At 46.0% G+C, this 16258-nt stretch overlaps 2 protein-coding genes across 4 annotated transcripts in view; both read left to right on the top strand.

The window, feature by feature from the left end:
• LOC147998499 (class I histocompatibility antigen, Non-RT1.A alpha-1 chain-like) overlaps positions 1 to 1650 on the top strand; it is a 54528-nt gene extending 52878 nt beyond the window's left edge. Inside the window, exon 7 of the mRNA XM_087598484.1 lies at positions 1582 to 1650. The gene's annotated coding sequence lies outside the window, so the exon portion shown is untranslated. The remainder of the gene's footprint in view (positions 1 to 1581) is intronic.
• The window catches only part of LOC147998498 (RT1 class I histocompatibility antigen, AA alpha chain-like), a 101871-nt gene extending 97153 nt beyond the window's left edge, over positions 1 to 4718 (top strand). For 2 of the 3 annotated variants that reach the window (XM_087598510.1, XM_087598509.1), the window contains 3 exons: positions 463 to 738; positions 866 to 982; positions 1160 to 1197. In XM_087598510.1, coding sequence (XP_087454636.1) covers positions 463 to 738; positions 866 to 982; positions 1160 to 1197 — 431 coding nt within the window. Of the gene's footprint in view, positions 1 to 462; positions 739 to 865; positions 983 to 1159; positions 1198 to 1581 lie in introns of those variants that run through there. The other variant, XM_087598511.1, reaches the window with a different exon arrangement.
• The last annotated feature ends 11540 nt before the right edge of the window (positions 4719 to 16258 follow it).

The following is a 16258-nucleotide window of genomic DNA, read 5'->3' as shown; positions in this document are numbered from 1 at the left end:
ATGTATGTGAGTACACTGTAGTTGTCTTCAGACACACCAGAAGAAGGCATTACAGATGGTTGTGAGCCACCATGTGGTTGCTGGGAATTGAACTCAGGACCTCTGGAAGAGCAGTCTGTACTCTTAACCTCTGAGCCATCTCTCCAGCCCCTGCAAACACATATTAAATCAATTATTTTCCATTCCCTCTTCCGTTCTATGATTACCCACCTCATGCTATAGAACACCACATAAGGACGGCCATGTTGACCCACTGGCTCCTGTGGATTCCCTCTTAGCTTCTGAGTCCCTCAGGAAAGTGTGCAGTTCTGTGCTGAGGGGACCAGCTCTCCCTGCAGCTCACTAGTTGATGACAGTTGAAGTGTCAGACACACAGTTCAGTGTCATCATTGATTTAACTGTGTCTTGTGTAGATTTCAGTTTGTCTTGCTAACTGTGTGATTTCTTAAATCTTCCACACAGATCCCCCAAAGGCACATGTGACCCTTCACCCCAGACCTGAAGGTGATGTCACCCTGAGGTGCTGGGCCCTGGGCTTCTACCCTGCTGACATCACCCTGACCTGGCAGTTGAATGGGGAGGACCTGACCCAGGACATGGAGCTTGTGGAGACCAGGCCTGCAGGGGATGGAACCTTCCAGAAGTGGGCAGCTGTGGTGGTGCCTCTTGGGAAGGAGCAGAATTACACCTGCCTTGTGGAACATGAGGGGCTGCCTGATCCTCTCACCCTGAGATGGGGTAAGGAGTGTGTGGGTGCAGAGCTGGGGTCAGGGAAAGCTGGAGCCTTCTGCAGACCCTGAGCTGGTCAGGGCTGAGAGCTGGGGTCATGACCCCCACCTTCATTTCCTGTACCTGTCCTTCCCAGAGGCTCCTTCATCCACAGACTTCAACATGAGAATCATTGCTGTTCTGGTTGTCCTTGGAGCTGTGGCCATCATTGGAGCTGTGGTGGCCGTTGTGAGGAAGAGGAGGAGAAACACAGGTAGGAAAGGGCAGGATCTGTTTCTCCTCACCTTCCTTTAGAAGAGTGCTCTGCTCATTAATGGCAAACATGGCCACACCCCACATTGCTACTGTCTCCAACTGGGTCCCCTGTCAGTTTTAGAAATTTCCTCCTGTCAAGACCTTCCTTGAACTCTCACAGCTTTTCTTCTTACAGGAGGAACAGGAGGAGACTACACCCCTGCTCCAGGTTAGTGTGGGGGGCAGGATTGTCCCAAGGTGATTAGAGTCAAGCTGGAGATGGTGGGGAGCTCTGGCAACCCATAATAGCTTTTCTAGAGAAATCTACTGGGGTCTGAGTTGTACCTTGAAATGAGAGTGTGTGTGTGTGTGTGTGTGTGTGTGTGTGTGTGTGTGCATGCCCCGCCCCCGTGTGTGTGTGTTTTGTTTTATCATAGGTAAGGCCAGCCCCAAAAGCTGTGATTTGTCTCTCCCAGTTTGTAAAGGTGACTCTGGGGTCTGACTGGGGAGGGGCAATGTGGACATGATTGGGTTTCAGGGATTCCCAGAATCCTCTGGGAGTGGAGGGTTGTTGGGCTGTTGTCTTCACAGTGATGGTTTATGACTCTCGTTCTCTAGCATGAAGACAGCTGCCTGGAGTGGACTGAGTGACAGATGATGTGTTCAGGTCTCTGCTGTGACATCCAGAGTCCTCTGTTCTCTTTAAACACTAGTGTCTGATGTTCCCTCTGATTTTGTGGGTTTGCTGTGAAGAACTGTGGAGCCCAGCCTGCCCCTGCATTTCAGGGCTCTGTCTCTGCACTGCCCTGTGTTCTCTTCCACAACCAACCTTCCTGCTCTGAAGTGGAATACTCAGGGTTCTCAGGAAAGTCGTTTGGATGGTGTTTTGCTGTGGCAAACAGCAGGAACGTTTCCTTACAGTGGACACAGGTGTGAAAGACTGAGATTGACTGGGGAAGGAATGTTTCCCTCAGACAGACACAGGAGAGAGGATGTTCTGCTAAAGCAAGCACATGAAAGGACACGCGATGAAGGAGACTTTGCTCACAACATGCATGTATTGGTCCGCCTTACATTGCGTACTCGAGCTGTATTTGTCACGGCTCCATAGTGAGAAATGCACCAATTAACTTCTGGTGGTGTGCTGCAGTCTGTTGCTGTTTCCGAGGACTGTGGCTGACTGGATGCATGTGCTGAGCAAGACTCGTTCTGAGTCAAGGCACATGGAGGACACGCGGTGTTCAGAGGGTATAAATAGGGCTCCACAGAGTGACTGACACAGCTGCTACAGCTCGCCTTGGAACGCTTATGAGACTTTGCTGATCTCTGCTTCCCTGACAGAGGCCCAGCTGAGAACCTCTCCTGGGGTTCCTGTTGGTCCCTCCAGCTGACTCCTGCCAGGTCTGGCTCTCTCTGCTTGGTGATGCCACTGTTGCTCACCTGACTCTACCAAACTGGACTGTTGGTGTACACGAGGTGTTTGCAAGTGGGTAGAGCTGCTGCCGACCTGTGAACTGAACTGATTGCCACACAGTACACATGTGGTCGGAAAGCTGCCCTGGGCTCTCCCTGTAGCCAGGGTTCTCAGGGGTCTGGTGAGATCTGTCTGCTCATCTCTCAGGAGCACCTCCACAGCTGAGATAAGACCTAACAGAGAGGCTTCTCCCCTGTAACTTGGGTACCGATTCCTGAACCTGGACTGTCTTACCTTTTCCGTCTGGTGTTCTGGAGTTAACTCCCTAAAGTCTCTTAATCTCCACCCCCAGCTCTGTGCACCTGGGTCTTGCAGCTGATGCACCTGTGGTTGCTCTGCCTTTGGATGGCTCTGTATGGCAGGAGAGCAAAGTCCCCCTCAGAGGCCTGTGACCATTTAAATCATCTCATATTCATAGCACTAAAGACATGCGAGGCAGAAGCTGAGGGAAAAAACCTGACAGCTCAGCAAGGAAACTTTATTTTCTTAACTATATACGAGATATCTATTTACCAGCCTGATGCTACAACTAAACTCCAGCCCTTCAGAAATCTGTCTGTGTCACTCTATCAGTCTAGTCTGCCTTTCTCTTGAGCTCCTGCAAACCCAAGAGAGCTCCTGAGCTCTCTTTCCTGGATTTATATTTTACCTGTGTCCTGCCAGCTGCTTCTCTGTCATTCCTGCAAGTCCTAAGAGAAAATCCTATTCCATAAGGGCTCTTCAAAGCATTTAGTTGCTCCCTTACCCCCTAACCTGCTGAACCATTTCACTGTCATGGGAGTTGGGGTTGGGGGCTGTCCAGGGCAAGCCACTACAGGCCCAACCATTTCACTTTATGGTTGAAGGGAGCACAAGGCCACCTGCTGACCTTGCCTCAGGTCATAGAGCAAGGACCACAGGACCTCTCCTAAGCACCTTGCCTTAAAATAAGCAGGATCTTTCCCTTTTGCGTTCTTATCTGTGGGGAATTCAGAGGCACCCAAACCACACCAGGACACATATCCTGGATCTGCCAAATGCAGTATCTACTGAGGATTTTATATTTTGCTAACCGTTAGGTTTTCTATGTACAATAATAAAATATTCTGTGACATGGGCCTGTCAGTGGTTAGGAGCTGAACATTTCTGGTCTGGGCTTTTCTGACAGACAGGGGAGGGCAGTATCTGGTCAGGCTCTCTCCTTTGGTTGATCTGGGTGAGTGCTCATGGTTTTCAGAGGAGCTCCTGGGTCAACCCTGAGCTTTATGACTTTTGATGCAATCTACAGCTTTTTTTTGTTCTGCGAGAATAAAAACAAATCAGCATCCCCAACACCATAGATTTGCTGACTTCCATTCTGATGTTAACACATCCTTGTAGTATATAGGGTGATTTAATTCCACAGTTTTTCCCTTGATCCAGTGTCTCTTGGCAGCTGTTGGTCCTCTCTTGTTAATGTTCAGAAAATCCAAAGTTAATGGAGCATGATTTAGTCTACCCCTGGGGCCTTTATTCTTTCTTTTTGTTTTATACCTGTGTTCTTTAAGGTGTAATTGGGTCTTTTCTACTGTTTGCCCTGTAGAATTGTGTGGTGTAGCTGTAATGTGCTTTGTAATGAGGGAAGAATTGCTGCATCTTACTGGAGACGTATGCAGGGGCAATGCCGGTCCTAGTTTGTACACCTATTCCCATGAGAGCCATGCCTTCCAGTAAATGTTAATTACAGAGCCAGCCTTTTCAGAACTCAAAGCATTTGCCCATTGGAAGCCTGAGTATGTGTCAATGGTGTGGTGCAAGCCTTAGGCTTCCAAATTCTGCAAACTGAAACACATCTATCTGCCAGATTCCATTTTTTATTTACTTTGTTGGTGCCCTTAGAGTTACTTCTAGTGTGTAATGGAGTTTGGTTGTACAAAAAACAAGTAGGGCATTTCTTTATAAATTCCTTCGCTTGTTGCCAGGTTACAGAATTTTTACATTAAACCTTAACTGTTAACATAGTGGTTTTCAGGAAAATCTGAGGCTCCTAACACACTCCTTATGAATAATCAGTCATTTCCTTCATTCCCTGTCCTAATGGACCTGGCAAGGCTGTGAGAGACTGAATGTGGGTGATATGTCATGGATAATAGCTATTTCTGATTGTCTGGTGCAGAGGCAAAATAATGTGAATTCTGAATTATCCAGAATAAATTCAGCAGTTGCTGTGTGGAGAACAAGTCTTTCTGCATATTGAGACTCAGTCACTATATTAAGAGATTCAGGAAGTTTTGATAATACCATAAAGATTGCATACAACTCTGAGTTCTGCACTGAAGCACATGGGCTTTGAATTACAAATTCTTTCTTTCTTTTTTCTTTCTTCCTTCCTTCCTTTCTTTCTTTCTTTCTTTATACTTTCTTTCTTTCTTTCTTTTTTTACTGAATTATTATCAGCCATTCCCAGCTTTTTCATCCAGATGGACTGTAGGGGCTTCAGGAAATAGTGTTCCTTTTACAGTGCATTGGACAATCCAATTAGTACTTTTTGTAAACTGAAGTTGTTTTCTTTTAGGACATTTGTAAATCTGGAGAGATCGTTTGGAGGTTAAGAGCACTGACTGCTCTTCCAGAGGTCCTGAGTTCAAATCCCAGCAACCACATGGTGACTCACAACCATCTGTATCTAACAGGATCCCATACCCTGTTCTGACAGCTACAGTGTACTTACATATAATTAAAGAACATGTGTTAATTGCTCCCAAATAGTTGTTACAAACTCTAGGCCAGTCTACATTGATTACCCATAATGAAGGAATCTCAGTATTAGTATACGGTCTATCATTTTGATGGGTCTATTCCTACAATTGTCATAATCATACTTTTATAATTAAATCCGAATCTTTTTGTTATAAGGCTTTTAATTCTTTCCTTTTAGTGTGTTGTAAGAAGCTTCATTCTAAAATGTTATTCTCTTTGCACAATGAGACCCGTGGGAGAATGAGTTAAAGACAAAAGAACCGGGGGTGGGGCTCCGCGGGGGCCGCAGCCCCCAAACCTTGTCAAGTTGCAGGGAGCTGCGCAGCACTGTGCAGGGCCGAGGGAGGAACCGCCCCCTGACGCCTGCTGCCCCCTCCCGGGCTGGGCGGGACCAGCACCATTGAGGATGTACAATGAGTTCACAGCACCTACCCATGTAACTGGGCCCAGGTCATTCAACACACTGTCTTGAGAGTGCACTGCATACACCTGACACACATATACACATATACAAAACCACACATGCATACATTTTAAAAACTTCAAGGGTGAGATTTCCGGCCTGAGGAAGTGGCTCAGAGGTTATGAGCGCTTTTGTTCTCCAGGAAATCCCAAGTTCAATTCTCAATACCCACGTCAGCTCCCAATCATGTAATTACAGTTGGCGGGAGAGGGTCGGCTTCGAGTGTGTGTGTGTGTGTGTGTGTGTGTGTTCCCATTGTGTGTCTTGTTGTAACTGACTGGTTTTTTCTTCAGTTGAACAGACACAGTAAAGGAATCACCCATTCTGGACCGTGGCAGTCTGTTGTAGAAGAGGACGCAGGGGTCAGGGAGGAAACACTACTGCCCCACCCCTGACCTCACAGCCCACCCTCTCCATGCCTCTCTCTGCGTCACCACCACTCCTAAACCTAGACCTGATTTATCAGAGTTGTTTGTTTGTTTTTGTTTTTTTAACAAAACTAAGAATGAGGGGGCTGGAGAGATGGCTCAGTGGTTAAGAGCACTGACTGCTCTTCCAGAGGTCCTGAGTTCAAATCCCAGCAACCACATGGTGGCTCACAACCATCTGTAATGGGATCTGAGGCCCTCTTCTGGTGCGTCTGCAGACAGCGACGGTGTACTCATATATAATAAATAAATCTTTAAAAAAACTAAGAATGAAACAACTGTGTCTGTGGTGTCTGTAAGTGCTCCGTTTGGGTGGGACTTGAGCCAGGGTCACTCTGAGGCTTGAGCCCTGTTGTGGGGCAGGGTCATAGCAAGGTAAGGCCCAAACCCGAGAGGCTGTGGCTCCCCAGCTGCCTTCTCTTCTGGTTCTACTCACTTTCTAAAGTGGCTGTGGGCAGTAAAGCTGGGGGACAGCTGGGGGTCGGGAGGTAAAGAGGAAGCTCGGCGTCCTCCTGCCTCATCTCCCCCCAACACGTTTCTAGTATGAAGACCTGAACAATGGTGTGCGTGAACACAGGCACACACACACACACACACACCAGCAAGGCTGTGTAAAGAGTCTGCAGTCCCTGGGTGGGATCAGAGAGTGTCAGCCAGGGCAGGCCCGGGGGCCTTGGGAAGCTTGGGAAGCCCTGGTAGAGGTCTGGCTTATCTGCCCTTTCTCACTTGGTCCGAAGTTCAGAAGGTCATAGGTGAAGCCCAGGTGGCCCAGGTCTTACTCAGACGTGGATCTGTATCTGTAGAACAGGCCTGTTCTGGGTTTATCTTGGAGCTCTTGGCAGTGTCTCTGGGATCCCTGGAGGGGAGAGCAGGAGGTGGGAGGAGAAAGAAACAGTGTAGCCCAGCGCCTGCCTGAGCTGCTGCTGCACCGGAGCACCTGCTCTCTGCAGGCCTTGATTTCACTTCAGGGTCAGGCACTCAGGCAGCGGACCCAGGGCCCCCAGGCTGGAACTGTGTCGCTGATCAGAGATTTCAGATCTCGACAGTTGCTTTACAATTCAGTTGTGATGCCAGCCTTGGCACCAATGAGTGTTGTGAAGGAGGCCATGTGGGTGGCTCAGGCAGGTAGGTGGTATTACTCTTGGTCACTTGGGGAAATGGATGTCTTCAGAAAGACATGCCCCAGAGCACAGGCCTTCTGGGAAGGAGCAGCTGCCTCTGCTCAGAGGAATGAGCAAAAGTCTTGTACCTTTGTTGTTCCTGCCTGCACCTCTCTGTGTGCCCCTCTGGGTGAGCAGAGGAGGGTGGTCTCTGCACAGAAGAGGTTTCTCACAGCCAGGGTCTCATCAGGCTGAACTACCTGTACACACGGCCAGATGCCTCAGTCTCCGTTTCGCTCTTCGTTTTTACTTTCAGAATATTTTCTGTGTGTGTACAAGTTTTGACAGCATCCATCCAAGTGCACTAACTGCATTGCCTGTGGAGGCCAGCAGAGGGCGCTGTCCTGTGGAGCGGGTTACACATGGCTGGGAGCCACCTGACTTGAGTGCTGGGCATCTCAGCTGGGTTTTCTGCAAGAGCAGCAAGTGTTCTTACCACTTGCCCTCTCCTCCTGAGATCCTCCTTTCTGAAGAGATCTGGCTGCCACATACTGGCTGGAAGGGAGGGATGTTCACAGAGAAAATGAGAAGACTAATACAGCCTTGCTAGGTTCCCCCACTCAAGACAATTAACCATTAGCTTTCCCTTTGCCCAGTCAAGTGTGCTGGAGAGTTTTAAATGTCAATTTGACACAAGCTAAGCCCATCACAGGAGGGAGCCTCAGTTAAGAAAATTCCCCCATAGCATTGGGCTGCAGGCAAGCCTGTAGGTCATTTTCTTGATTAGTGAGTGATGGAGAAGAGCCTAGCCTTTCTCCCTGGGCTGGTGGTCCTGGGCTCTACAAGAAAACAGGACTGGGCCCATTCTTGAAAAGGGGAGGTAGGGTAGGGGGAGGAATGTGTGAGGGGGGATTAGAAGGAGGGGGCTGCAAATCGAGTAAATAATGGAGAGAAGGAAAGGCTGATTTCAGGGCATGGTGGTGCAGGCCTTTAATCCCAGCACTTGGGAGGTGGAGGCAGGCAGATCTCTGGGTTCAAAGCCAGCCTGGTCTGCCAGAGCTGTCAGAGAAACCCAATCCTGTCTGGAAAAATCACAGAGGTGGATGCTGGGGAGCAGGCTGAGCAAGCCAGTAAGTATCCTCCACCATGGCCTTCGCATCAGCTTCTGCCTCCAGGTCCCTGCTGTTTGTCTTTCTGTCCTGACTTCCTTCCATGATGAACAGTGATGTGGACGTGTAAGCCAAATAAACTCTCTCCTCTTTCCTTGGTTGTAGTGTTTACCACAGCAATAGAAACCCTAACCAAGACGGGTCAGAGTTTGGTTCTCACACAGTACAGTCTCCATTAAAGCCCTAGAGAGTGCGAGGCAGATGTCTAACAGGAGATCCCAGGATTCAAACCTTATACATGGTGCAACCCCTTAACCCTTCCAGAAGCCAATACAGCTGCTGCCCTCTTCAGAAACGTTCTTGAGATTAGTGGCTGCTGTAGGAGCTGATGAGCCCCCAGATCTAAAAAGGAACCAGAGGGTGAGGCTGGAAGGGTGGCTCAGAGGTCAGGAGCACTGGCTGCTCCTGCAGAGGTCTTGCGTTCAGTTCATAGTACACACGCGGCAGCTCGAAACCATCTGTAATTCCAGTCCCAGGGGACCTGTCGCCTTCTTACGGCCTCGATGGGCACTCCACACACATGGTCCACAGACAGATATACAGACAAAATGCTCACATACATAAAGTAAGATTTAAAGTCTTAAAAATAAGGGGGCTGGAGAGATGGCTCAGTGGTTAAGAGTACCCGACTGCTCTTCCAGAGGCCCTGAGTTCAAATCCCAGCAACCACATGGTGGCTCACAACCATCTGTAATGAGATCTGATGCCCTCTTCTGGTGCGTCTGAAGACAGCTGCAGTGTACTTATATATAATAAATAAATAAATGTAAAAAGAATTTAAGGATTCAGATAGTGTCTTCTGTGGGTAATGTTGCTCCGTGGATACAGCACACTTATGGTGCACAGATGTGCATGCACGCAAAGCCCTCATAGACATAGAAATAAACCGGTTGTGGGGACTGAGTACCACGTAGTAGGCTATGAGGCACCTGAGAGACTGCACCCCTCCCTGGAAGGAAGAGGCAACAGTGCGATGGGCTTTAACTCTTTTCCTTTGCACACTTTCATTACACACCCAGCGGGTACACTTCAGCACGCTGCCGCTTTAACAGAACCCCCTTCTGCCGGAAGCCTGTTCCAAGTCTGGTGAGTGTTTACAAGGCAGGCACGCAGTTGCAGCCAGCAACTGAGCATTCATTACTCACAACCACTGAGCCCCAGAAGCAAGCTCACGGACAGCTGCTTTATCCTGGGAGCCGCCCTGGGAGCGTACAGTGGTGTGTGTGTGTGTGTGTGTGTGTGTGTGTGTGTGTCTGTGTGTGTGTGTCTGTGCACGTGTGTGTGCATACGCACACAAAAGCTCTTGTCTCTGCTCTTAGGAACAGTCCTGAGCAGTGCTGTGCTCACAATGACCTGTGTGGAGCCTGCTCAGGGCCCCGGGTCGCTGGGAAGAATCTCAGCCTCGGTATTTGACAGCAGCAGAGAGATGCACGCAAGCTTTGAAGTAGTTTGTCATTGCAGCAGCTGGGTTTTCAATACACTACCTAATTGACAAATTATTAATTAGTTCATGTATGCTGGTGAATACTCAGATATATCAATTGGAAAAGGCTGTTACCAGGACTGATTGAAGCTGCTTGCTACAAAAGCCCAGCTACCAAAGTTCCATGTCTGTGGCTCAGATAAAGGCAGGAGAGAACTGAGTTCATGATGCCTGCTGACTTCGCACCTTCCCTGGTAAGCAAGCACACATTCTGATACATTTCGGTGTGGCTTTATTTTTATTTTTCATTTTATTCTTTAAAGTAACATGGGAAAGAAGGGGTTCCTTTCTTTCAAGATTTATTTATTTTATGTCTATGAATACACTGTAGCTGTTTTCAGACACACCAGAAGAGGGCATCAGATCCGATTACAGATGGTTGTGAGCCACCATGTGGTTACTGGGATCTGAACTCAGGATCTCTGGAAGAGCAGACAGTACTCTAACCTCTGAGCCATCTCTCTGACCCTATGGTTTTCTTTTCGTTTCTTTTCTTTTTCAGAGCTGGGGACTGAACCCAGGGCCTTGCCCTTGCTAGGCAAGTGCTCTACCACTGAGCCAATCCTCAACCTATGCCTATGGTTTTATTTTTAACATACATGCACGCGCGCATGCGCAGGAGCACGCGCGCGCGCACACACACACACACACACACACACACACACACACACACCACATCACGCACATTGAAGCGCCAGTTGTCCTGGAACTCCAGGTAGCCTAGAGTTCAAACTCCAAAGATCTGCCTTCCTCTGCCCTCACCTCATACCGTAGTGCCTGGACCAAAGCCATGGGAACCACGCCAAGGTTTTAATAACACCTTGATAAACTTTAAAGGTTGTGACTCCACGCCTCTCCTGCTGCCTGGTCCTGGGCAAACAGTGGGCACCTTTTGGTTCACGGATGTGTTCTATATAGACGGGATCACTGCTAAAGTGACAAAGTCACCCAACGATCAGCTTCAGACTACAAAGTACTCAGGATATTCAGATTCCCGAGTTCAGAGGAAAGTGACATGAACATTGTACAGAACTCGGAACTCAGGAATCCCAAATACTGAGACTGTGAAACCCCACCAAGTCCCGCAGTGTAGAGAGCTCGGCAGAGACAGCTTCACTACTGAGAAGACAGAAGGGGATACAGGAGTAACATAGGAATAATAGGAAAAGGGTAAATTATTCAGTCTATTCTTATACACAACTTTGTGTATTGATACAAAATTATTGTATATTTTTACAAAATTATATTAGCTTTGTGAATTGAAACAAAATTGATGTTTATTTGATTACATTAGTATAGATCTTTTTGTATGGATTCAAATTAAGGTTACAGTTGGTTACATTGGTATAGATCCCTGGATACTGATACAAAAGTAACGTTATATTTTGGTAACAACATAATAACTTGTAACTATGTATCAACCACATGACATTAAGATACCTATGCATTTCTTAACAAGGCAATGGGAAGGACTAGTCCTTTTGAAAGCGCCTATTATAAACTATTTTAGAAAATTTGTAAAATGCTGATGAATAGTTAATCAAACTTTTGTTTGTTTGGTTTTGTTAGGTACTACTCTTCAAAAAACCACAGACATCTACTGAATATAACATTCAAAGATGTCTTTTTTTTTTTTTTTGGTTCTTTTTTTCGGAGCTGGGGATCGAACCCAGGGCCTTGCGCTTCCTAGCCAAGTGCTCTACCACTGAGCTAAATCCCCAACCCCCAAAGATGTCTTATTAATTTAAGACTAGTTTTTTACAATGAGATGTGTCCGCTCCTGGCAGCACCGCCATACTACTTCAAGGAAGACGCTGAGCATTGAAGAACCTCCTTACAGAGTTTGCTTCACATGTGGCTGCCACTGGGCAAGAAACTGCCCTTCCTTCAACTGCTGACAGAATACTGTCCAGCCTGGACCAAGAAAGCACAGGAAGGCAAATGCTGAACTCTGTCAAGACTAGGTAGAGAAGAAGTCCCTCATGGTTCACAGAACAATCTGTCAGATGCTCTGGGCCAGTGGCCTGAAGACATGGATGCTCCAAACTTCCAGAAACCCCTGGGTGACTGTCCAGGTAGCCAGCAGTCTCTGTCCTTCCTATGCTTTCAGAAGCTGCTTGTTCTGCACTTCCTGTCTCTTTTATACTTCTCAGGTCTCTGATGGGGTTGAAGACTAGATAGCTAAACTCTCACAGTTAAACCTAAATTGTTTAGGATTTAAAAATGTTTTAAGGGTTTTTTTCATTTGTTTTGATTTATTTTAGTTATATGAGCACACTGTTGCTATCTTCAGATACACCAGAAGAGGGCATCAGATCCCCATTACAGATGGTTGTGAGCCGCCATGTGATTGCTGGGAATTGAACTCAGAAACCTCTGGAAGAGCAATCAGTGCTCTTAACCGCTGAGCCATCTCTCCAGCACTGTTTTAAGGTTTAAAAAGAGGTAGGTTCATAAGTGTGAGTTTTGATAGAAAGTGATTTGTGTACAGACCTTTGGACTCACCGAGCTTGGATAGAGAGTGGAACACTTTCTCCGAGGTTGCCAAATTCAAATAAGTGGACTGGACATTGTGAATGTAATGGTTACCGGACAGTATATAGTTTATTGATGCTGGAAAAACAGCAACTGTTCAGACAAAAAGAGGGGAATGTTTCAAGATACCTGATCACATTGTGTAGCCCAAGATTGTGAACTTGGAACAGGAAAATCCAGTCTCTGCTTGTGGAGTTGCACAGCCCTGAGAGACACCTTTAAGCCAAGAGCCAGGACAGGTTGTTGTGGTGCAGCTCAGACTTACACACACCTTTTCTCTAACAGCTTTCTGTAAACGGTGTTAAATAAAATCAGCCATAGGTCAAGAGGCAGAGCAGGCAATCAGAAGGCAGGGGTGGACATAGGAAAACACAGGAAGCAGAAAGGAGGGGGACTGAGGTGGAGGGAACTGAAGGTGTGGAGAAGGAGCTTTCACCTTCTGAGGCCTTGGTAGAGTAGGGAGGTTTTTCTCTGCCTCGTTGAGCCAGCAGGTTTTCACCCCAAAATCTGGCCCCTTCATCTTCATTGGTAAAATTGAACAACTGGGATTTAGTTTTTAAAAGTAACAAGCCCTGTGAGTTCAGTATCATCTTCAGATGACCACTTGCCACAATAACGGTAAAATTTCTTTGATCTTGTGAGCTCATGTATATCATTGTATCTCCTTGTAGACTAAAGGATCCAACCAGACTCAAGGATTTCTGATTGGCATACATTTTTGTATGAAGATAACAATTTATGGTTACATTTGTTACAACGTACTATATTTGTGACTCAACTCTGGTTTGGAATATAGTGTATGTAATTACAAAAATTTAAGGTTTTGAATGTCTACTTGGCTTATCAAAAGCTGGTTTAAGATGTGTGTCTAAACTGCTACGCCTTTGCTAACTACTGAGCACCAAGCTGCTATAAAGTGTGGATAAGCACAACACAGGCCAAATGAATAAGGTAGGCATTTCATTCTAAAATTTTATGTTATATAAGAGCATTATATGCATTCATGGCTTTGTGATTGTGACAGACTCCTGGAACCATAGTTACAGACCATTGTGCCTTCGATGTGGTTGTTGGGATTTGAACTCAAGACCTGGGGAAGAGCAGCCAGTGCTCTTGACTTCAGAGCCATCTCTGAACCAATTATATTTGATAACAAATAAGGTATACTGAGTAATACGTTATACATTTCTAAGGCCTATTCAGCTTCACCGTGACATTGTGTAGCTTTGTGTCCTTGCTCACCTTGTTGGGCTTTAGCTATTGGAAAAACCGAATTATACAAAAACTGTGGTAACCTATAATGGTATGTGATAAAAGCAAGACACCAGGCTCTTATGGACGAAGGCTACAGCATTTATGGTTTATTTGGATGATAAAGGAGCTTCACCTCAAATTACAAAGACTCAAACTTAACAGAGACAAAGTTGCAAAATCTGAATCTCAGGAAAGTTGCCGACTTATTGTAAACTGTTGAGGACAATTAACAATGCACGTCAAGCACAGGAACACGGTTTATTAAGCTCCTGTGTATGTTTCCAAAGTTAAGCACAAAACAAGTTACTAGAAACTAGGGAAGTTTGTTCAGGTCAGATATCCTTACTATTACAGCCCTGAAAACTGATGCTGCCCTGGGTCTTCTCCCTGCACTGAAATGAAGACTCCCACAGTGGAACCTTCAGGGATTGTCCATTAAGGGAGAAGTCTGTCATTTTTAAGAGATTTGGAAGCTTCTTGGTCTGTACCTACTTACTCAGGTGAAAATCATGCTCTGCAGAGCTCTGATAGTGTTGACTAGGGAGAGTTTTGTCAGTTGAACAGCAAGAAACAACACGGGCTTCAGGTGCTGCTCAGTTCTCTCCCTGTGTAAATATCATAGGCCACTTTCCTAGAGTTGCTACTGTGTCCAGACACTGATCACATTGTTGCGAGATTCTAAGAAGAGATAAATCCACCCCACAGATTTCAATGTAACTTTTTACTATCCCTTTTTGTAAAGGAAGATGTTTTACAATGATTGCTCTCAGTAACCAACCACCTGCATCTTGTGGTGAGTAATTGGATAGAAAAAACTGTGAAGTTTAAGTAGGTTCTAAGTAAATGAAAGCTTAAGTTGCAAGACTCTTAAAACTGTGCTTTGAGATCTGTGGATGTGACTTATAAAGGTCAGAAAAACTGCTGTAACTGTAATTTATAAAGGTCTAAGGAGGGGGCTGGAGAGATGGCTTAGTGGTTAAGAGCACTGACTGTTCTTCTAAAGGTCCTGAGTTCAAATCCCAGCAACCACATGGTGGCTCACAACCATCTGTAATGAGATCCAATGCCTTCTTCTGGTGTGTCTGAAGACAGTGACAGTGTACTTACATAATAAATAAATAAATCTTTTTAAAAAAAAAGGTCTAAGGAGGTGTTTTAAGGTGTGCAAATGCAATTGTAAAGGTCTAAGAAAGTGATTTAAGGTGTATGTAAAAAGGAAAACGTTGCCTACCAAGCACAAGGCCCTGGGTTCGGTTCCCAGCTCCAAAAAAAGAAAAAAAAAAAACAAAAACAAAAACAAAAAACAAAAACGAAAACGTTTCCGATTTCTTCCTTCTCTATGCTACTGTTATATTTAGACCTAGAAAGCTCAGAGTTTAAATCAATGGAGTTCAGAAGAGTTATTGATCTAAGTATGATAAATTGCGATTGCTATTACAGTCACAAGCTCAAGATATGTATTTCCTATGGTATGCTATACTTCTAAGTACAGACTAAATGTGTTTCTCACTGACCTAAAAAATGTCTGTCCAATCTGTATACACCCAGTGTTCTGGAGAGAGGAAAGAGTGCTCATGCTTTTAATGCCAAGTCATTTTGGGGTCCTCGTGCTTTTACTACAACTCAAAGGCATAAGTCTGTTGCCTTTTCTACAATGTGATGTCCAGTACAGAACACAGTGGTATGTTAGCATTTCTAAAATTTATCTCATTTTGTTAACTTAAAAAATCTTCTAAGCTTTGAAGAATCTACCTGAATCCACCTCTCATGAGTCAAATGAATTCCGGATAAGTACTGTTGATAAACAGCCTGCTTCATCTCCTGCCTATTCAGTTTATTCCCAAGGGTGGGGTTTCCTTCTCCTCTCTGAGGTCTTGGGATGCCCCACCCCCAACTAATGAGCCTAAACGTTTCAAAAGATCACCTAAGGAACAAATTCTTCTAATCTCCTTAACTTTACCTTCTGATCCTTATCTATACAGATGTGCTTCAGGGAAATGCTAGCTCCAGGTGTTTCCTCAAAGTCCGCATGCCACACAGCTTCAAAGCACCTGCCCCATGATGGTTCAACTTAAAGATGAGTCTTCATTCCTCAGCTGCAGATGGCCCTGCAGAGCCTGGACAGTGAGGGGACAGTCTGCTGTTTTTGAACCTCCCCAGCTTCCCAGCTTTTTTGGGTCCTCAAAGAAGTTGTTATACCCCAGAGATCAGGAGGCAGTCTAAAGAGTATGATGACCCTGTGAGGCCTCATGGATCACCCCTTCCTATTTTCTCACTGTACAGAGTAAATAAGAGGAAGGGATGTCTGTAACCAACAACCACCCACGTTCCAGAACCAGCCTGCTCTCAGACCTTCAGTGTCAGAAGCCACTTCATCACCAGTCACCAACTGTGACACTGTGGCCACAAGTCGTGCACCTTTATCCTGCGCAGGTCTTTTTGTCTTCCACCCACTACCCACCCCCAATAAATCTCTCACATGAAGCCTGTTCTATGGTGTGACCTTTGCAACATCCCTTAGCCCTCTGATCCATGTGAGAACTCTAAGAAGCCTCCCAGGGAACGATCAATATGGAAGGGCTCAGCCCACTGGAGGTAATCCTGGGTGGTGGTCGTGGATTGTACAAGAAAACAGGTTGAGCTGCCATGAGGAACAAGGTAGTTAGCAATG

This window comes from Rattus norvegicus, chromosome 20 (genome assembly GCF_021556685.1).
Source record: "Rattus norvegicus strain SHRSP/BbbUtx chromosome 20, alternate assembly SHRSP_T2T, whole genome shotgun sequence".
NCBI lineage: Eukaryota > Metazoa > Chordata > Mammalia > Rodentia > Muridae > Rattus > Rattus norvegicus.
The sequence above is the reverse complement of the archived record's forward strand: the minus strand, read 5'-3'. Positions and strand labels throughout refer to the sequence as shown.